General features: G+C 47.3%; 1 protein-coding gene across 1 annotated transcript in view; it reads right to left on the reverse strand.

Moving 5' to 3' along the window:
- LOC138503959 (choline kinase alpha-like) overlaps positions 1–23,345 on the reverse strand; it is a 233,403-nt gene that overhangs the window by 185,772 nt on the left and 24,286 nt on the right. Inside the window, exons 3-4 of the mRNA XM_069624094.1 lie at positions 15,871–15,924; positions 7,820–7,933 (exon numbers count right to left, since the gene is read on the reverse strand). Coding sequence (XP_069480195.1) covers positions 7,820–7,933; positions 15,871–15,924 — 168 coding nt within the window. The remainder of the gene's footprint in view (positions 1–7,819; positions 7,934–15,870; positions 15,925–23,345) is intronic.

The following is a 23,345-nucleotide window of genomic DNA, read 5'->3' on the forward strand; positions in this document are numbered from 1 at the left end:
GTTCACACTTCAACTAGTTTGAGGAAGACTTAATTTCACCTTACCTGAAGTCAAGCTCAATAGAGCCCAGGCACTCCTGCTAGCAGGTATTTTCAAAACAGTTGCCCCATGGCGACTACTCTTTCTTGATCACGTCAGGCTCTCCTTCAGCCAGCTCCGCTCGCCATAAGGGAGGGGACAGCCAGGCGTTGCTAGACTTCGGCAATATTACAGTATACACAGCTGCACGATTGTGCCACTCCGGTTCTGAATCAATGGCCATCCGTTTTGGCAGCTGATTAATTGAAGCCTCACGAACCGTTCCGTCAGTGCAGCGCAGGGCGAAGGTTTCATAGTCCTAGTGATAGCACCAAAGGGATGCCTGAAGCATTACCTCGAGGGGGCTTGTGGGCTGATGGTGGGCACCTCTCAGATTGCGGGTCCGGGAGTGGGATCTAGGTTTGAGATGGCTTCCCAAAGCCACACTTGGTCAGCCACTGCCTCACCAATTCTTTTTTTTTTTTTATTTAAATAAAACATTTATCGTTTTAGATCACAAACGCAATAATCACAAAAACCAAAAAGAAGAAACAAAAGGGACCAGCATGTCCAATCAAGGGCTAGTGTTAGTACCTGCATCACTGATCATCAAAATCCTTTCCCACTGCCCTCTATGTCTTTGTTCGGAGTCCCACCACCTGTGTCCATGGGCTCTAGGACCCTTCCTCTTCCCACCTACCCCATATTTTGGAGGCTTTGGTAGGGCGGCTGCACTGTATATTCTATGTTCTATCATAGCACATTTGTCCATGTCCATTACCCACTGCTCCAGTGTCAGTGACTCCGGGACCTCATTTTTGTGCAATATTGCACTTCATCAGTCCCGCTGCTGTGGACAAAAGCAGCCTTTCCCACTTAAGCGCGCTCTCATCGTGTATGCCCAGGAGTAGTACTTTTGGGTCTAGTAGTATAGTGCGGCCGAGGAGTCTAGTGAGTTAGTTGCAGCATGCATACCAGAAGGTTTCGATCTGGGAGCATTCCCATAGGATATGGAAGAAAGTTCCCTCCTCCTCCTCTCCACACCGGAGACAGTTCAGGTTCAGAGCCTGTTTCCACTTATGTAGGATTGTTCTAGGGTAATACACTATGTAGGATATTTAGCTGCACCACCCGGAGCCTAGATTAAATAGCTACCTCCCGCGGGTGCATTAGTACCTGAATCCAGTCCTCTTGGTCTCTCTCACTCCTATGTCCACCTCCCATTTAGCTTTCAAGATTGTCAGTTCAGGAGTAGCGAAGGATGTGATAGCATTGTATGGAATTGAAGTGCATCTGGTGGGGATGTGAGCTGGCAGCATGTTACGTTCTATTGGTGTATAGTCCAGGACAGTGGCATCTGCCGGTATATGAGTTTTCACGGTGTGGGCCAGTCGTAGGTAGTGGTACGGCTCAGCACCCAGGAGCTGGAATCTTAATTGCATATCTTAAAAGAAGATTCATTTCCTCTCTTCAAGGATGTCTTCGACCCTCAAGATCCCGGCCCCTACCCACCGGGGCCATGGTGCGAGTTTCCCGATTTCCTTTAAATGACTATATGGCCTTAGGGGTTGTGCTGCGGTTATTTTGTTTTCCCATCCCACAAACACGTGTGCATGTCTCCAAACACTGACAATGTGCACCGCAGTTGTGGGAAAGGTCTTGTGGGAGTTTGGTATAGAAGGTGGAGTGGGTCTGTGTCGTGCATGGCGGCAATTTCAGCTCTTATATGGGGAAGCTCCCGGTCCCCATTAAGGTCGTTGACCACCGCGAGTTGTGAGGCCCAGTAGTAGGTTTGGAGGCGGGGCACCCCTATCCCTCCCTCCAAGATCAATCTTTGGAGCGTGGTCAGCGCTATACGTGGTTGGCCTCCTCCCCATATGAGTTCCCTGAGGAGGGTCTCTACCCGGTCAAATTCAGGGTTTGAGTGGGGCGTTCTGTTAAATGTATAGGAATCTTGGCAGGGTCATCATTTTAAAAAGTGCGACTCTGCCCATGAGGGTCAGGGGAGGAGTTTCCAGTGGTGTACGTCGCTAACAAAGCGGTCGATGATCGGGTGGAGATTGTGTATTGCATAGTTAGTGAGGTCTCCGGATATCCAAATCCCTAGGTACCGCAGTCCTGGGGGTTAGCCAGTATTCCACCCTTCACCGGAAAGAAGACGGATTTCCCACAGTTAATTCTCAGGCCGCTGAATTCACCAAAGCGGATGAACATCTGTGTTACTATTGGGCAAGTCTGGGCTGGATCCCCCAGATATATCAGATCATCGTCTGCATATAGCGAGATCCGATCTTCGTGCCCCTCAGGCCATCTAAATCCAGTCCAGGCTGCGTTCTTGTGGAGCCATAGGGCGAGTGGCTCAATTGCAAGGGCGAACAGGATGGGGGAGAGGGAGCATCCCTGCCGTGTACCCCAACCGAGTGGAAAAGACTGGGAGGGCCATCCGTTCACTCCGACCTCTGCTTGGTTATTCGTATAGAGTAGTTTTACCCATCTTAGGAAGTCATCCCCAAACCCCATGCGTTTCATGGTTTCCCAGAGGCTGTCCCATCGGATCGAGTCGAAAGCCTTTTTCGAAATCAATTGCCAATAATGCAAGTGGGGTATCTATAACAGGAGCACGTTCTATTGCTAGATGGAGCCGTCGCAGGTTCATTCGGGTTAACTTGTGTGGCATAAAGCCACATTGGTCCGGATGGATCAGGGTGTGAACAACCGACTGCAGTCGGTTAGCCGAAAGCTTGGCGAGGATCTTAGCCTCCCCGTTGATTAGCGAGATGGTCCTATAGGAGGTGCATCTCTCCGGGGGTTTGTCCGTTTTAGGAATAACTACGATGGTAGCCTTGCACAGGTCTGGTGGGAGGGTGCCCTGTTCCCGGGCATGAAGCAGCATTTTATGAAGGGGGGGCCGCAATTTTTTTCTTGCCTAGTTTTTGCCAGGTATCCGCCGGGAACCCATTGGGGCCCGGTGTTTTCCCAGCCTGCAGTTGTGTTAAGGCTTCAGCTATTTCTATTTCAGAGATCGGAGTCGAATTGTTCTCTGTCGTGCTGAGAGAGATGGGAGTGTTAGATCGTCTAACAGGGTTGGGTCAAATGAGGTAGTTGGCGCTTGATATAATTCAGCGTAGAATTGGGCAAAGGCTTCTGCTATTTCGGCATCCGATTGGCATCTCATTTTTGGAAGTGACAATCTCTCGGACATGGCGTTGTCCCTCGTCTCTTTTCCAGCCAAGCTAGCATTTTGCCTGCCTTGACCCCAAATATGTATATTCTCACTCTGGAGTCCCAGTGGGCTTGTTTGGCGTTATCCAGCGCCACGTTGGCTCGCTTAAGGGACCCCTGAGTTTCCGGCTTCGGATCAAGAGTACTCATTTTCCCGCTGGGCCACTTCCCTTTAAGCTTCTATTATTTTTTGGAGTCTTTCTTTGTTTATTCGCTGTCCAGGGGATCACTTCCCCCCTCAGCACTGTTTTATAGGCCTCCCATATTACCACTGGATCCTGCACTGCGGCTTCGTTGATCTCAAAGTATTCGTTGGATACTTCAGCAAGGCGATCAGCAAGTTCCGGGAACCCAAGATAGTAGTTGTTCAATCTCCATATTCTAGGGGGCATTATGCCTTGTACCCGCTGTTCCACCGTCAGAGCGAGTGGTCCGAGATACCACGGGGGAGCAAATTTGCAGACATTACCCTATGCAGTTCTGTATTAGGAAGGAAGAGGTAATCCAGCCTGGACAGGGAGCCATGGGCTCCCGAGTAAAACGAGTAACCCCTGGTTCCGGGTGTAGTTCCCGCCATGCGTCTCCAAGATGTAAGGCAGATAAGAAGTTGGCCAGTTTCGTGGAGGCACCTGGGATACACTGTCTCAGGTGGGTGCGATCTATGGTATTGCACATGACGTCGTTGAAATCTCCCCCCAGAATCCACCCATCGGGTGGATGCTTCCCCATAAGTTGTCAGTTCGTCTAACCATTCTTGCCCCAATACGGGTGGGGAGTACACCGACAACATCCAGTCTCACATCCCAGAGCGTTCCCAGGATTAGGATGTAGCGACCCTGGGGGTCCTGTTCTACGATTTGTAAGGCAAATGTGACTCTGTATGAGAATAAGAGCGCCCCTGGATCCCATTGTGTATCCCGCACGATATGCGGTCCTATAGTTGGTTCTTTGGAAGAGGGTACAGCGCGACCCTGCTGGATGTGTCTCGGTCAACAGGGCCATATCGGGGAGTGTCTGTTCAGCAGTTGCGTGATTAAACGTCTTTTGATCCCAGAGCACATTCCATTGACGTTCTAGGTGAGCAGTTTGAGAGACCTGGGGCGATCAGCAGATAACGTATGGGATTGTACGAGTGCCATTTAGAGCATGCATTGGCAGGTTACAGGATATCTTAGTCGTAGGGGGGGGAGGAGGACCATTTCTCTTCGATATGCGTTGCAGGGGTAGGGTCTCCCTTTGTGGTACAATGGTGCGGCTTAGGCCAAGGGTTGTGATTGGATTGTGATGTGAACATGTGGTGGCCCCAAACTAAAAAAATATGAACTTTCCCTTCCCTCCCTCCCTCTCCCTTTACTCCACCCCAACCTGAAGTACCTGTCGCACAAACATTGCTGACCCTCAAAACCTTGAGGGGCCAGCCTTACAAGCCATTGCTATAAAAAAAACAGCAAAAAGAAGATGAATTCGAACTGTCCCCAATCCTCTCGGGGTTTGGGGTCTTGGGTGGTGGCCCTGGGGCCCGCTACTTTCATTGTGTTTCTTGACAGACTTAAGGCAGAGTATTGGCGGGGTCCTACGGCATCTGTGCAGGGGTGTCCCACGCGTTCTCCAGTGTACCTCTTCAGGGTCCTGCTATTACCTTCTCTAATCCAGTGCGTTAATCGTCCCTCTCCTGAGCCGGCTCGTTCCGTTCTGGTGGGGGGGGAGTCGCCCCTGCCTGTCTCGGTTCCTCCGAAGTCTGGGTCTGCCTTCAGGGTCCGGATTTCTTGGGTCCCAGTCCCCAGTGATATGGGTTTCAGCCCATTTCCAGGCCTTTCTCGGATCTGTAAAGTGTACTGTGGTGCCGTTGTGTTGGATCTTGAGTTGTGCCGGAAAGAGCAGTCCATATTTGACGTTCATAGAGTGGAGTTTCCTTTTGAGGTGTTCGAAGGATTGCCTAGCTTTTTGCACTTCCCGAGTGTAGTCGGGGAAGAAGGCAACTTTTGAGCCGTTGTATGTAATCAAACCTTTTGTTCGGGCCATCTGTAGTATTGCATCTCTATCACGGTAGTTTAGCAGTTTTGCAATAACGGTTCTCGGAGGGGCACCTGGCACTGGGCGTCCCGTTGGTACTCTGTGGGCTCTCTCTAAAAGTTAAGGGATAAAGGATTTAGGTGCCGCGAGATCCGCCAGCCACTGCTCCAAAAGAGTTCCATGCTGGGGCCTTCTGCATTTTCTGGCAGACCCAGGATGCGAATATTGTTGCAGCATGATCTCCACTCGGGCCTCCAAGGACTTTAGGCGTGTCATTGCCTGTGTTAGCTGCTGGTGGACCCCACCAAGGTCATCCTCCACATTCGAAACCCGCCGTTTTACTTCTCCCTTGCGAGAGTACAACTTTTGGAGGTCGTGTCGAAGGAAAGATACCTCTGCCGATATGCCATCCATTTTTTTCTCCATTGAGGAGCAGAAGCTGGCAATGGCGGCCATCACGTCCCTTAAATGTTAGGGCCTCAGCCGCGCGGGGAGAGGTCGCTGGTAGCTCAGCATCTTTCATCGCGGTGTGGGGTGCTTGTTGCGAACTGGTCCATTATACATTGCGTGGTTGCCCTTTTTGTTTTATCCTTCCCCATACTGTAAATTAGCAGTGCACAAGGGGCGAGACTCGCGCTGCGGGTATTTATTATGTCTCGCCCTACCCCCTGCTCTGTCTTTGTGTTTAGCTGGTGGTGGGTACTGCTCCCCTCGGCCCGTCTGTCGTGTGTATGGCGTCCCGGCGCCGATGTGCACCCCTTCGGTTGGGTGTTAGATATAAGTAACAGAGTCCTGCACCTCTCCCTGTCCGATCCGGGGGTCCCGGCTCTGGCCGCTCAGTGGGTGTGACTATATTTGCCATGGAATATGGTTGCCGTCTCCTGTTTGGTCTGTATGAGGTACGCCTCTAAGGTTTCAAGTGTGCGCTGGCCCAGGGCCAGTGTGTTCTATGGCGGGGCACTGGTCCTCCCACGTGTGCAACATCAAATTGCCTTGGGGCCCGGTGGAGTCATTGGCCCTCTGGGTTGGGCATCAGAAATGTGCCGCTCTTCAATACACCAACAGTTCAGTGGGGGATAGCCTCACAGGCGCAGTGCTCTCTGCAGCCCCAGTATTGGTAATGTAATCCCTGGGCATCGGCACTCCGGGCTCCTCACAGTGCCCCTGTAAGCAATGTCCGCCGCCTCCTCCCTCCCCAGTGTCGGTTGCAGAAGAGGCGCGGCCACCACCAGGGCAAGGAACCGTCCTCCGTGGCGCTCCTGTATGTCAGGAGGAGGGGCGGGAAAGAAAGGAAATCTTCCGGGCCCCGAGCCCAGCTCAGGAAGGAGGTCACAGGATTCGCTCAGTGCCAAAGCGCTTGTCCTACCTTGCGCTACTGCAGTGGTCCGTGCCCCCTCCTGCTGTGTGCCCGCAGCCATCCGCGGCAGCCACCCGTGGCCGCTGCAATGCCAGCCCAGTCAGTCGCAGAGCGCCCTGTGTTTCCCGGGCCGATGTAGGTCTGCTGTGCCGCCTTGTGCCTCCGATGGGTAGCTTCCAGACGTGGGCGAGTACCTCAGAGTCCCCCCTCTGCGTTTCCGAGTGTCAGCGAGGGCAGCCCGCGGCAGCCATTTTGGCGGTCTCTTCCTCGCTCTCCGCTGGCGTCAGCTTCCCCTGCGGATATGGAGACCGAGAGCAGATTTTTCACCTAGGCGTGCCGTGCCCGTATGCTCAGCAGCAGGTGCAATCTCAGGCGAGTGCGTTCCGTCCAAGAGGATGTTTGAGCAGGATATCGCGGGCGGCCAGAGAGCTCTCGGGACTCACGTCCTTATCGCTCTCATGCTGGCCACGCCCCCTGCCTCACCAATTCTTAACAGATGACAACTCAGAATGCTTCCCGTCAGGCAGCTCATAATGTTCCATTTGCCACAATGTTCCAGGGCTCCAAAGGTGGGAGACCTGGTTTGAGCTCTTTCCCATATAGCATTGAATTAACTATTTTTAAACTGTCTGAACTCTTAGTTTTCAGAATTTAAATACAGTGGTCTGGTGCCCTATTCTCCTAAGCGGTTAATACATGAATTGAGCTAATCCGCTTCAGTTACTTAATCTTTATTACACAGTTTGAACATGGTGTACAGTGCATGTTATAAATTGTGACAGTCCGGCAGAGAGGCTTGCTCAGGGGTTATTAGAGGGTACTGTTTTGTCATTCCTTGTATCATACCATCATCTCAATCATAAAACAGGATTAAATTACATACTTTGGTACCAGCTAAACATGTATGCCAGCGCAGAGGCGGCTCTCCTGCTGCAGGGGTTGCGTACAGTTTCAATAGTGATTATAGTGAGCTCATATTTACATGGGGGTGACACACATTTCACCAAAGCATTTATCATCAGATTAAGCTTTGGTTTATCATTTTGAGGCCTAACACTTACAATACTAAACTATTAATACCTACAAAACATGCTGTCACAGTATCAAATTCTGCACTGTAAATCACAACTTAAGAAATTACACAAACATTTTAATTCACAACATCCTCAACCTTGACGTTACTGTCACAGTAGCACATATATGTCTCACCGGAATGAACTGCTCTAGACGACCCTGAGGAAAGATTCCATACAACTTTGGACCAAGAGATCGCTCAGCTAGAATGGCAAACATAACACTTTCCATCACCATGGCTTCTGCACCCTGTAGAGAGTAGGAAACAGATTAAATGCAGATACAAATGAGGTTTGCAAGTCAAGAAGGAGCTGAACAGTCCAAGGAAGACAGAAATCACAGGGTAGACCATAGTTCAATGTGCACTTTTACAAACAAAATGGCAATTAGGTTTCCAGAAAACACTAGCTAATTGAACAAATATGCTATTCTAGAAATGTTCAGACCAAAGGTTTTGCTTCACTGCTGACATCTGTTCCAATGAACAATGCTCCTTTGCCGTCTCTTGAAGTGGCCGCTCCCCCCTACCCACTCCCTTGACTTTGGCGTTCCCCAAGCTCTCTGTGCTTGGCCCTTTCCTCTTCTCGCTTTACACCTCCTTTCTCGCCCCAATTATCTCTTCCTTTGGTATCTCTTACCATTTCTACGCCGATGACAACCAGCTTTTCCTCTCCTTCTCTTCCTTCCTGACATCCACCTCAAACTCTCATTCTGTCTTACTGCTATCAAAAACTGGATGTCCTCCCACCTTAAACACTGACAAAAGGGAAATTTCTTTCTGCAAACACCCTTCCTCCTCCCTCTACCCCTCCTTTTATCCTCTCCACCCCCCCTGCTCATCTCCCCATTTCTGCCTCTGCCCGCAATCTAGGCTTCCACTTCGACTCCAACCTCTCCTGTACTCGCCATATCTGACCTCCCGTGCTTGTCGCTACCACCTCTACAATATTCACTAAATCTGATCCTCCCTCACCTTCCATGCCACCAAACTCTTAATTTCTTCCCTTATCTTCTCACGTCGTTTCTACTGTTCTGCTCTCCTTTTTGGCCTCCCTGCCTCTCATCTTGCCCCCCTAAAATCCCTCTACCACTCTGCAATCCGCACTCTCTGCTCCCTCTCTCATGACTATCTCCTCTTTGCGTTCCTCTCTTGGTTGGCTTTCCTTTCACTCGCAACTTAAATTCAACTTCCTATATCTTGTGCTTAATCTCTTTATAATCTTGCCCCTCCCTACCTTTCCTCCCTCCTCTCTTTCTACTCTCCCTCTCGCCCCCCCCCGTTGTGCTGACCACTTCCTTCTCACTGTACCTCCCTCACCCCGTGCCCCTTCCAGCTCCTTGCCCCTCTACATTGGAACTCTCTACCTCTTCATATCCGCTCCATCTCCTCTTACTCTTATTTCCGCTCCTCCTTAAAATCCCACCTTCCTCATCCCCCTGACAGTTCCTGAATACTTCCCTAGTGCTTTTCCCTTATCCATGTTTTTAATCCAATGATCTCAGCAAATTGTTCTACATAATGTTCTTGATCATTTGACTCAAGAAGTCTTGTACTTATTGCTTCTAATGTACTCGTTGTTTTAATGTGAAGCGCTATATAAAATTTAATAAAACAATACACTGAATAGTGTGTTTCAGGAAAAATGTTTACTCTCTTGAGAAATCATTACAATAAAATTAGTGAGCAAGACTCAAATACACGATATATTTACATTTGGACTTAATGATTAACAGATTGCAGATGCTGTTTATTTTGCACCATGTGTTATTTGTCATAAGGATTCAAGCTGATGCAAGCAAGGTAGCTGGAACCAAGGTACCCTTCAAACACACTGTACAGATGTCTTGGCCTTATTCAACAACCTTTCTTTAGTTTGTGATACCCATGGTCAGTTTGGCATTGGGGTTTATATTTATCTGTCAAACACTGGAGTGCATGTGTATTATAAATAAAACAGTTTCAAAGCCCTAGAATATAGTCTAAGAAATGGTTGGTTGTGTTTAGTTGGCAAACAGAAAAATGTGCTAAGAAGAAATGTTCCCATAACTGCAAACTGTTAAGAGTTACGTTGTACAAGTAGAGGACTGTGTTGTGACAACTTCTCCTAACTAGTCTCTAACCAAGTGAAAGAAAAGCACTCACTGCCGCAACCATAGTATCTGCTGTCCTTAAAAGGCAATGCTTCACAAACTAAACTCCTCAAACTAACCAGCTGAAGGACTATAAAGGTTTATAGATTTAAAAGTATAAGAATGGAACAAGTTACTTACCTGTAACTGTTCTCCAGCATGGGGTCTGGCATGGATTCACATGCTCATGAATACACACAAAGCAGTACACACATGCACAACCACGGGAGGTGGCAAGGCTCAACATTAAGCATCTCTTACCTCCTCACCAGGCTCACCTTCAAGCAATCAGGTTGTGCAGCACTATTTGGCCGACTCTGGACTCCTCCCTGGAATCCCTGTCGACGCAGTAGAACTTCGTGAAGGTGTACGTCAACCTCCATGTAGCAGCCCTGCAGATGTCAAGCAGGGACACACCAGACAGGAACGCCGTAGTTGCAGCGATTGCTCTGGTCGAATGAGCTCTCGGACGGCCAGGCAACGGTCGGTTTGCCAACCGGTGACAATGGGTGATGCAGCCGGAGAGCCACCTGGAAATGGAAGCCTTGGAGAGGGCCTTCCCATGGTTCACATGGCCAAAGTTCACAAAATGTTGCTTGCAACGTCTTCCAGAAACTTTGTGTAGTCCACATAGAACTTCAGCGCTCTAGCCACATCCAGGGAGTGCAAAGTCATCTCAGCCAGCGTCAGGAAGAACACAGGTAACACCAAGGGCTTGTTTAGATGAAAGTCTGACGGCACTTTGGGCATGAAGGAGGGGTGTGTCCGTAGCACTACCCTCGTCTCGTGGAATGTCAAATAAGGTGGTTTACAAGAGAGGGCCTGGATCTCTTCCACTCGTCGTGCGGAGGTGATGGCCACAAGAAAAGCTGTTTTCCACGACAAAAGTTTCAGTGGCGCCGAATGCATAGGCTCGAACGGAGGACCCATGAGCCTAGTAAGCACCACATTGAGCCCCCACGCGGGGCCAGAGCCTTCACCAGCGGGAACAAGCAAAATAGTCCTTTGACAAACTCCTTGACCAATCAATGTGACCATAAGGATGATCATCCTGGAGATCATGCGTAGAGGGGAAATAGCCTCCAGATGAACTTTGATAAAAGCATGGGTCAGTCCTGCCTTGGCCAACAGCAAATACGGAAGCACCTGCGGAGCAGTGACACGTAGAGGGTTGATCTTCTGCTTACGGCACCAAACAGCGAACCTCTTCCACTTGTGCCTGTAGCGTTTGAGTAGATGAAGCTCTGGCCTTGGCAAGCACCTCCTTGCAATCCGCTGGGAGATCGTAGCCTACAAACTCTAGGGCTGCAGGAGCCAGGCCTTCGGGTTCAGCGATCCTGGGTCGTAGTGCAGAATCACGCCTCCTTCCCTAGTGAGAAGATCTGCGACCACCGGAAGTTTGACTGGAGGAGACGCTGACATGTCCAGAAAGTCTAGGTACCATATCTGTCTTGGCCACGCCGGTGCGACGAGGGTCTGAGTTGATGGACTAGTCGAAGAAGCAACGGTAACGGAGGGAACGCATACAGAAACAGGCCATCCCAGGGGAAAGAATGTGTCCCCCATGCTCCCTGTCTGGGGAAACCTGCTGGCAAACTTCCAGCACTTGGTGTTCATCGCCGTCGCAAACAGATCAATCTGGGGATTGCCCCATCTGCGGATCAGGTGATCCACTTGGTCCTGCCGCAGCTCCCACTCGTGGCAAGAGTGCAGCTCCCTGCTGAGAGAGTCGGCAACGGTGTTCTTCACTCCTGCCAGATGAAACAGGATGAGGAACATCCCCTGGGCAGCGGCCCAGTGCCATAGGTCCTGCGCCACTTTGGAGAGCGCCGGGGATCCGGTGCCCCTCTGCTTTCTAATGTAAAAAATTGTGGTAGTATTGTTGGTGAAGACTCGCACCACCTTGCCCTTGAGGGACGGCAGGAAGGACTTGAGGGCCCAGAACACTGCCTGCAGCTCCAGCACGATGTGCAATGTCTTCTACGGTAGCCACAGGCCTCTTGCGTGAAGACTGCCGGTATGAGCTCCCCAACCTTCCAGAGAAGCGTCCATCGTGACCGTCTCCTGGTGCGGTGGGGTCTGGAAATCTGCACCTCCGGACAAATGTGAGTGGATTCCCCACCACTATCGCTCGACGGAAGCTCTCGTCGAGCTTGATCTTGTTCTGGAAGCTTCCAGACACTTGTATCCAACAGTCGTCGAGGAACTCCTGTAGTGGACGCATCCGCAGCCTGCTTAGCCGGATGAGGTAGATGCATGACGACATCATGCCGAGCAGAGACTTGATGGATCTCCCTGTGGCGACCTTCAGTGCCAACAGTCGTTGCACCCTGCCCAAAATGGCCGCTATCCTTTCCTCCGACTGAGACGCCAGGCACAACACTGTTGAGTCGGGATCCCAGAAACTGCGTGTCCTGCGATGGAGTCAAACAGGACTTTGCATAGTTCACCGAGAACCCCAGATCCATCAGGAGTCGGACAGTCCTCGCCGTGTGTTCGACGGCGATGTCCTTTGTGTTTGCCCGGATGAGCCAGTCGTCCAGGTAAGGTTATATATGTGGACCCCTCGTAGACGCAGCTGCGCCACCACCAGCGCCTGGCACTTGGTGAAAACCCTTGGCGCCAACCCTTGGGGCCGACTTCAATCCGAAAGAAAGGGCCTTGAACTGGTAATGTTGCCCCTGAACCATGAAGCGCAGAAACTTGCAGTGACCCTTGCGGATGGGGGATGTGAAAGTAAGCATCTTCCAAGTCCAGCGATGACAGAAGGTTCCCCTCTTCTAGCTGTCCTAGTACGTGCTGAAGAGTCACCATCCGGGACTTGATGTACTTGTTCAGATGACAGAGGTCTAGGATGAGCCTCGATCTGCCAGTACTCTTTTACGAGGAAGTAACGAGAGTACACCGGAGCCCGGAAGCCTCTTTGGGACGAGCTCTATCACGAGCTCTATCACGCAGCTCTATCAGCAGCAGCTGAGGGACGTGGTTTTCCTGCCGGGCCTCTGGTGGTATATGGGGACACTTCCGTTGAAATTCCAAGGTGTGTTTGGGCGAGAGCGTCCAGCACCCAGCAGTCGGTGGGGATGGTCTTTCACACGCTGATGAAGTTCGCCAGCCGGCATCCCACCGGGGTACATGGGTGGGGGTCTGACGCGCCAGCCGGTTCAATCCTGTTTTGACGTCGACGCGCCTCCTTGGGGACCTTGGCGACGTCGTCCTCCAGATTTGGCACGGCCCCTGTAGATCTCCTGCGCCGAAAAGCTGGAGGGCTGACGGTAGGACGAAGCTCCTCACCGACTCCTTTGGAAGAACCTTGGGATTTTCCGCCAGAAGTCCGAAAGGACGGCCGTCGCTGTTGAAGCATACCCAAGGCACGAGCTGTCTCCATGTCCGCCTTGATGGCTTGAAGAGACTCATCCACGGTCTTCCCGAACAAATTGTCCCCGTCATAGGGCATGTCCAACACCTTCGACTGAACATCCTGGCGAAAATGAGGGCGAAAATGAGTGGCCCTCAGCCAGCCTGGCCGACGAATGTTAACGCTGTTGCCCAATTGGCGGAACCCCGGTGATGTCTGGCCACCGTAATGGCGTGGTCCGATACCACCTCGCCTTACTGTAGAATCTCTAAAGCTTCCGCCCTCTTGTCGTTGGGAATGTCGTCCAGGATGGGAGCGATCTTGAACCAAAGCTCCCGGTCATAACGCGCCACAATGGCGAGAGCGTTAGCGGCCTTGATGGTAGTCGCTGCCGACGTGATAACTCTTCGCCCCATGGCATCCAACTTCTTCCCCTCACTGTCCGGGGGAGAGGAGGAGGAGCCCGAAGACGACTTCTTGGCTGCTGCCGAAACAACAAGAGTCCGGAGACGGTTGGGACCGCAAGCACTTGGGCGCAGAGTCCAGCACCCTCTTCGCCGGGGCCGAGGAAGGGTTCTTCATGAGGGACAACCCCTCGTCCCAAATGTCATCCAATAGTGGGATCAAAAGTATGGTCTTCCTCTTCACCTCGCGGCACTGGTATAGAAAACCTACTTTCCTCTTTTCACGGACAAGCTGGAATAGCTCAGAGGCCCTGGAGATCAAGGCGTGGAACAAGTCTATCTCGTCGGGTGGTGAAGATCTGGGAAGAGATGGGAGATCCGTGCCAGTGCCCCTCGTCGATGTGTCAGGATCCGTCTCATCCCTTGGTGGGGGCAGAGGGAGGCGAGGGGTGGCAAGGAGGCGGAGGGTGAACTCTCCTCTTCTTGACTGGTGGTTCCCTGGTTGGTACCGGCGCCGTGGGAGGGGCCGTCGGTGCAATAGGCATCCTCGTTCGGATCTCCGAGCATAGAGTATGCAAGGCAGTGAGAATGTCTAATATCTCCAGGTGGATGCTGAGGTGGCTGTGGCGACGGAGAAGGCGATTGCAGCCTAGGTTGGTCCTCCAGGCCCTCTGCACCCTGATGCTCCTCGTTGGTCTGCTCGTCGTCCCCTTCATCATCCCCCTCGTCAGAAACCTCGACGAAGGGCCTGCTCTCGACGCATCGTTCTGGGTCTTCTCCAAGAGTTTGTCCAGATGGTCCGACTTCCTCTTCTTCAAAGATCCTGAGTGTAGGCTTGTGGTCGAAGCCACTGGAGACGCTGTACTCGCCCTGGCTGCGAGGAGCCCGTCGTAAGTAAGACAAAAATGGTCCCAATATTCCTGGGAACTAGTTCACACAAGAAAATGTATTTAAACAAGGGGCTCTTCAGTGGCACTGTACAAAGGGTCTTGGGTGTCACAGAGCAGGTGCCTATGGAAACATACAGACTCCATGAAAACATAAGGAACACATAATCTTAGTTGGAGGGAAAGGGCATGAGTGAGTGGCAAGAAGTCCAACTCACTCAGGAGGTTACAAAGGATACCAGATTCCAGCAAAGGGCTGGGGGTCTCTAAGGTTAATGGAATCGGCACAGAAACATAAAATTCTCCTAAACATGGAGGTACCAAAAACATAAAGGCACATCGGTTTTATGAACCTAGTCTTATATGAAATATGCCCTAAAAGCATAAATGGGTGCGCATGCATTCGCTCGCACACTAAAAGCAGTAACTGAGATGAGCGCCTGTTGCGGTTATGTATGTTTAACTTGCAGTCTCAGGTTCAAATTCCAGCAGGACAGACTCAGCATGTTAAACTTATGAAGACAGAACATAGAATGCTAACAATTACATTGCTTAGAAGCAGGAGAATCCCCAGAAGGGAACACTATTTGGGTATTTTTGTTTGTACATATTTTATGCTGTGTGCAGAAAGTCAATTGGCCTCTTCAATAAAATCACTTTTACAGCTTTCACATGATGTTACTAGAATGTCCCTGTTCTAAAGTTGAAAAGGTTGAAAGTAAAATGAGCTTTGTATCTGTTGAAAAGCTGCTATAATTTACAATGTTTGCTTGTTATATATGTAATGTGTGCGCTTCACGCATGAAATAAAGTATGTGTCCGTAGGAACTAAAGTCCTTGGACATGTGGGCAAGACTGAAATGCAATACTTTTATGAAGCTATTCTTTAGGGGGACCAGAGGTGCTGGTTGCGGGGAGACAGCCCCAATGTTGCATAGCATGTCCTCCTCCCCAAATAAGCTTCTGCAAAAAAGACAACAGCTCAGTTTGAAGAAACTACTTTAATGGCTTATCCTTTTCTGGGGACTTAGTGGAATATAGCACTGCTCCAGAGAAAATGGAGTGAGAATGTCAACATAAGGAGAAAGTATAGCTGCCAGGAAGTACGAACAAGCCAACAGTTTTGGCTTGTGTATATGTACTAAGCATTTGTGAGGCGTTGCCATTGTATGCCCAGGTCACCATTTTGCAGCCGCTACCATCAATGATCATTTATTACCACTACGGCAGTAGTGCCTAACAAATGCCTTTCCCATGTCTACACAAAAGCCAAAACTGTTGGCATTGCCAATGCTTATTTAAAACTATGAATACAGTATTTTCAAAAGCATTAATTTGGAGGAAAAACAAAGCGGCTTTAAGAATACACTGATGCAATAGTATTTGCCAACACCAAGAAATACTTACTTGAAAGAAGTTTTCCTTTTGAGCTTGTTTGGTTTCCCCTTTATTACAAGACATCTATTAACGAGAGAAGGAACAGATTTCAAACAAGGGACAAAAAAATGACAGCCAGCAAAGGACAGACAGGAAGGAAGGAAGGTGCAGACCGCTTTCCCTGAGTTTTATTTCCGCTAGCCTATCAGTACATAATTTGCAACGTATGCAAAAGTACCAAACATCCATCCAATATCTAACCCATCAAACCTATGGGAAATATGGGAAAAATGTGAAGGGGGGTGGGGAAAGGAAGAGAGCAAAATCAAAAGGTTGTGCCGTGGAGACTGCCAAAAAGGGTTCTGGAATGACCCTTGACTACCATGGTATGCTAAACCACTGGAATAGATATCTACCTATTGGACTGAAATGGGGGAGTGACTTTATGCTTGCAAGTTTATATTTTAAACCCGGGTTGCTGCCATACAGTTTCCATTTCCAACCTATACCCCTGCAGAATGATCTTACTGAAGAAACGTGTATGCAGCAAATACAGGTTGTGCATCATTCAGTGGTACATTCTCATTTTGAAGCGAGAATATAAACTGCTACGTGACCAGAGTGAAGTAATCTTTCCGTTAGCGACAAAGGCAGATGGATGCACACAAAATGGGTATTTAACAATCTTAAAAACATTTTGCATACAATCAATGAGGAGCCCCATCATTTGCTAACTACGTGCCAAAGAAGCTGAAAATTGGTTGTGAAGACCATTTTAAAGAAATCGTCCTTTGATCTGCTGATGGCAGTCCATTTGGCTGATCTCTCAGCTGCCCTACATTGGGGAAATGTTAGAAATTGCCATCCAACTGCAGGATTAGACCATGCTTTTCAAGCAGGGTTTTATCCAGGAATGGGGACAGAGTCAGTACTGATAGGAAAGCCAGTCAGTAGGAGATGGCAAATTTTAGTAGGTCGTTAGCCCTAATAATGCGTCTACACCAGGTGGGTATACAAGGCAGGATTGTCTAAATGGATTCAGTAATGCATCAAAGACTGGGCACACACTGTGGCCCTTTCACCATTTGAATACCCTCCCCCTCCAGTGTTCGACCTGTGCAGTGAAATTTGCACTCTGCTTTTGACTCTTGTTTGCCCACCAAATTTATACGGCTTCTGGATGTGCATAAATAAAAAAAATAAAAAAAACGGAACAGCAACAAAAATTACTTTGTTGCCAAGCAGACTAGTTAATACTTGGGGCCTTGATTGCCACACAAAGCTGGTAAGAAATACAGGTATGAACATTGGCCGATTTAACTCTGAATACCCAAATTCTCAATACCAAAGATTTATTTTTCCCCAACATCAGCTAAGAGAAATTAGCCATCACTTCATTATCAACTTCAGTGATCAAGTGACTCGTCAACTGCTTCATCTTGGCTCATCTACTGCAATGCCCCTTTACTTGGAAAGTCTAAAAATACATTGTATAAATATGGTCTCAGAATGTACCGACAGATTGTCCAATGAAGCTCTCCAGATTCCAACATGTATCCCCCAACCAACTCAAATCTTCACTGACTGCCTGTTAGAAGCATAATGACAATTTCCCTGTGTCTTTCACAAGGTTTTGTGCACACAACAGTCTCTCCAAGAGAAAGTCTCCCTACAGAATTGTGGCTAAAATATCGCCTCAATTTTCCTACTACTGGTGGCCATTCTTTTGCAGTACCGAATGCCTGATTTTGCAGCAGGGTTCCACTAAAAATTTGCCATCTTGAATCAATTATCCTTTAGGAATGAATTAAATTTAAACCCTACACTTTTATGGTTCCAGTTATGCAATGTCTGTTTTTCTTAGTGCCAAGATTACCCTGAGGTGAAAGTTTCGCTTTACAAATTCAATGAAAATGGAAGCATACAGACGGTCTTTGCCCCATATCTAATGGGGGCAGGAAGGTTCCAAGATGCATCTAAATTCCTTGGCACTATGCACACATTAACTCAGCCTGAGATAGGAGAACCTGGACGAAATCAGCCTATTCTGCTCGAGTAATACCATTCCTGGTCATGTGGCTGCCGTAACCCCTAAAGGGATAGACCGGGCTATGAATCTTTAGGAATATGCCAGAGTAACCATGACTGAAGGTTTGGGGGAACCAAGTTCAATCATTCGTTATGCCAATTATTGACAAGATGGTAGCCTAAACAGCCAGGGGGGATTCAACTGGCGATTATCAAACTGTCCTGGACAGGGAAAATGAATTGTATCCCGAGATGAGGACTGACTGAGGTAAATTCCTGACACAATACCTGCCACTGTGAGAGAATCTGAAGAATCATTGGCAACGCACTCCTGGTGAACCAGGAAATAATATAAACCAGGTCCTTAGTCTTGAAGGCTACAACTGCCACTCAAGGAGACGGGAACAAGAGACACTTGCAATACTGTAAAAATACCTTGAACCTCAACCTTTTCTTCAGATGTGAATTACAGCTTTGATGAAGAAATTGCATAAGAATTCCAATCCTCCTCACTCCTAACCCTACATAGCTCTTCTCCATCATGACCACCTTCTGCTAAACCCACCTAGTAAATTATATGAATTGGTTAAATGGTGGCATGTGCAAGCCCCATATTATAACAGAGGAAAAAAGAGACATTGTGATCTTACATAGGAAGACACAGGAGTTGTTTTTCCTAACTTTCAACACAAAATACTAGCACTCGCCTAAAACACTCGAGAACAATTTCGGATTTAAAATAGTGGTTGATCTAGCAATGAACAAGGTGTTTCTTTAATAGTTAGAAAAATCTTTACCTTCCTCATTCTTCCCGCCTGCATATTGTCCAAGCAATATTTCCTCAGTCCTGGCACATCTGGAGTATACCAAGAATGTATCCCTGATTGCAACAATACCTTATTTATTAGTTACGATAACTTCAAAATGCTGCCATTCGGCTATTGTTGCATTTCTGCGGGGCTCACATCTGAAGTTCTTTTCTGCATTGGCCATCTGGCATGCAACGTCAGATTTAAGGTGCTCTGTGTGACACATCAAGCTGTTCACAAGCACGGTCCTCTTTCAATGCAACAAACTGGCTTTCTATCAACAATCCAGGACCCTTTGTTCCACCTGCGCCAAACTAGCCAGAGTCCCCATTTTGTGAAAAGAGTGGTCTGGATGTCGCCATTTCATTTGTCCGGTGCCCAAATTAAAGAATTACCTTGGTCTTCCTTGACAAATACAAAAAGGTTGCTATTTTTTAGAAACAGGTCAAAATTAATTTATCAGTCAAGTTTGTGACTTCATGCGTGCATTTGTTACTGACACTGTTGCGGTCCTTCGCGCAAAGAAGGGAATGTAACGCAATACCATGCTAATTTGCCCATGTTCATTCTACCGACTTTATCTGGTGCAATATGCAATGCACTTTATAATGTCTAACCATTTACACTGCGCATCATACTTAATCCATATTCATAATATTGTCTTGATTCCATGGTGGCATGTGATTTTTGACACCTCAGAGCCGATAGACAGCGATGTCAGTCGCATTAAGCTGTATGTAAAGCCATTCACTCAAACTGCTTCGCTACTAAGTCTGTATGGAAAGAAATGGTATAAGGATATTGGAAGGGGCTGGGATAGACATGCGCATAGTTCACTAGCTTCAAAAAGCCACAAACATGCCTGCACTTTAGATTAGGTAAGGAATCGAGGCATATTCTTGAGTAGTGTGGGTTCCAACTTCCCACACTGGCGAAATCAAATTAGAACCCTTCATCAAAGTTATATTTGAACCCCAATGTAACTAGGTAGTAACCACGTCTCTGATGTTTTCCCCCACTGGTTTGGTAAATTATGCAAATTGTGCCACGGAATGTGAACTTGCATTTACACCATGCGTGTTCTAACATTGTGCTCATGTAAAATACACTGACAAAATTGCTGCTGTGCATTTTGAACTAATTTGCAGAACTCCATGGCACACACTTTCATTAACAGATATGAATGGGGGAGAAAAGTGAACAAACAAAACTGGGTATATAATCTTTTGAGTAGGGCCAAGATTCCTTATCTAGCAGAAGTAGTGCCAATAACCGCTACAGAGAGTCATGCTGCAAGGGATAGTTGCTTATGTAAACCTACTCAGAATGTTGTGATTAAAACCCCACCCCATCACCACTCACTCTCCATTTTCACATGCACAAAATATATTACACAGGTGACGTATGGAAGTTGATACATTGTCTTGCATATTCCGTTTAGGTTAAGTAAAATATTCAGATGGGAACAAAATAGTATGGATATTGGAAGTATAATTAAAACATTTCTTATAGAATGTCAGTTGTACAGGGTGCCATGTGATCCTTTGCTTTACACAGTAACTAGTAACCTTCGTTGCAGCCCAATCTAAATCCAGAGGGGAATTAAAAACAAGTGGCACACACTTTACTTGTTGACATATTTGTGGTGATGCCCCTTTAGCAAAAGGGGTGGAGGGGTTTAACTATGCATCATAAGGTTTCTTCTCTACAAGAAACAAATACATGATATGGGTACTCAACTTTACCCATGAAATTGTCTCTTTGCGATAACATACTGGCTGATGGTCATGCAAAAGACTACTAGGTACTTTTTATCAGCCCACTTTATCAGTTCAAGTGAATATTGTACTAATTCCATCACAAGACTCAAACCAGTGCTTTACGTGAGCCTTTATTGGACATCTGTAAGGCCAGAGAAAGCAACGAAATCCTGTCCAAAAATAGGAGCCAGCAAGTTTAAACTGCAGTGTACTAAGTGTATTTAAACATGCTAATGATATTTTTCCTTTTCTTCTCTCCACTCCCTTTAGCGAGATTTGGGCTTTTACATATCCAATTGCTACTTTGCCGATGTCCACAGACATAGAAAGAAAAGGCAGGAGAATTGCACTGGTCTTACCAAACTATTGGCTGCCAATTTATTTTTCACAACTTCAAGTATGACTTCCAGAAAATTGAATGACTTGCACATTTTTAGGCATGATATTTTCTTCACCCAAAATATTTATCTGCTGCTCTGCTTAAGAAAAGCACTGTGGGCTGCTGCAGGAGAAAATGTCACTCATTAGAGATGTACAAGAAAGTCAATATAAACATGGCCTTCTAATAGTGGACCACTATACTGAGGAACCCTTTTATACTGTAGAGAATCTTTTATTGAATTACTATGGTTCTCTTTAAGTAGAGGTGCCATTGGAAGTGGCCACCATGACGCTGAAAACAAATGCATGAGCCAAGCCACTCTTAGAGTCAACCATTTTTTAAAGTCCCATGAATTTTTTTTTTTTAAATGTTGAAGACCATGGGTTTTTACAGGCTTCTATAAATCCGGCATGTTTATATTTCATGATGTAAGGTTTCGTTTTATTTTGATTTTTAATGTAACCTATGGACGTTATACCAAGGATGTCATTGTCTTACAATCAGAAAGTTTTGTTAAATGGCAGGACAGTGCATGCTCTCCATATGAACTGATCAAGCAACAACTGCCTTGAGTCACATTAGGTGTCGGAATTTAAAGTGACCATTATTAGAGGTTGTGATTTAGTTACTGTGTAAGTTTCATAAAAGCACTGGCACCAATTGCACCACTGACTACCTAAAGATATAGCACACCATTGAAAAACATCTTCCAAATTAGGAAAGACAGAATGAACATAAGAAATATGTAGATACTGTGCGACTTTGAGGTTTCATACTGTACCGTGAACAGTGTCTGTCACCTGGAAACCAGAGTGCTCTAGGCACGATCGAATGGGCAAGCCTGCAGCAGAGAACACATGCATACAACTAAAGCGGTACATCACCCAGGCGCAAGCTCAGCACCACCCGACACCCCAATGCTCCCACAAAGAAGGGAAACGAAACAGGTCTGTCACCATCACCCTTGGTTTACCCAAATCAGCAGAATGTTGTACTGCCATTAAACACAAATGTTTATCTGAATTGTTTAATTCTGACCTTGCTACCAACATTGCAGTGAGAACCTCAACAGCATGGGAATTAGCCTCAGACTTTTTTGTGGAAGAAGGTTAGAATTAAAAGGATATCAAAATGCTGGTTGAGGATTCACTTATAAAAACGCTGATGTAATACCAACAAGTTACAAATCAGAGAATGACCACAGATTACATATCTGTGGTTGTCTGAAAGCTACTGTCTCAACCACCCATTGTCCTAGTCCTCGCCCTGCCTGATGTCATAGGGGCGTTCTGTAAGTCAGGGCAACCTGAGGCCAAGCAGGAAAATAACTTCAGAGCCATTATTGAAGCCTGGCAGATGCTCTCCCTTTGCAAACATCGTTCACAGGGAGCAAATGTTAAATCGGTAGTTGCTGTGCAAACCGAAGACAGCCATAAAACTTTGAATCTTAGTCAACTGAAACACAGGATTCACCAATGGGTTTCAGAAAGTGTCATTTTAGGTGACATGTTCTCACATGAAATAATTTGCTTTGGTCAGGCAGATTAGCAATGTATTCATGGCGCTGACTGCTCAACTTTACAAATGTTGTACGGAAACTGTTGAACCAGTTGCAGACCCCATTACTGAGAGACAAGTCAGGTTTTTAAAAATTACGCAGACACAGCTGTGCTGTTTTAGTGCAGTCTCTCGTAGGCCAGTGAGGTTTAGGAAAAACATGCAATGTATTATCTCAGGTCAAGTCCTTGCCCTTGAAACACAGAAACAGGGGTCACACTGCCCAATACACATTCTAATTCAATGGTATTTTAGGATAAGAGGGAAACCATATTTAAGCAGGACAAAGCAGCAAAACATTTACGGTATCAAAATGCTATGAAGTATTTTTGTTTGAACGATTCTTCCCAGAGACATGATCTAATACTAATGTTGAAAGTAGATAAGTCACTATATTTTATTAGCCACAGTTCAAAACTGTGCTTTTTTTGGAGTTACTGTAAATTACTATTGTAGATATTTGTGCCAAGAATGGAGTCATTTCTGCAGTATCCCTTGATCTACTGTAAACTTTGTAACTATGGTTTTGTGTTCAAGATTTTATGACCGGTATTTGGTGACAACACTGCTAGTAGAGGGTCTGGCTTTGTCCGTGATCTGGCTTGCCGAGCCAGGCATGCTGAAAGCCTGATCTACACCACAATTACATGGGCCTTCACTCCAAGGCTAGGTGTAACGGAACACTGCCTGCACTCAAATAGTGGGCAGCTCCATCTTGTTACAAGCTCATCACCACCAGTGTTAAGACTATGAGCAAGGCACCCGTGACTGATGACAGCTAGCTACCCACATAGGTCTGTGACAGGCTGGGTGCATGGCCGCAACAGTGAATTAAACTATGTCACTGTCAATTTTTCACCAGATATTTTGCTGTAGTAGCTTGGCGTAGTATAGAATGTGTGGGTATTTAAGAATGCTCCTCCTAGTTCGTTTTGGATAATCCTTTAGATCCCATGTTTCACTTGTACT

Source organism: Ambystoma mexicanum, chromosome 11 (assembly GCF_040938575.1).
Source record: "Ambystoma mexicanum isolate Mex_15411 chromosome 11, UKY_AmexF1_1, whole genome shotgun sequence".
NCBI lineage: Eukaryota > Metazoa > Chordata > Amphibia > Caudata > Ambystomatidae > Ambystoma > Ambystoma mexicanum.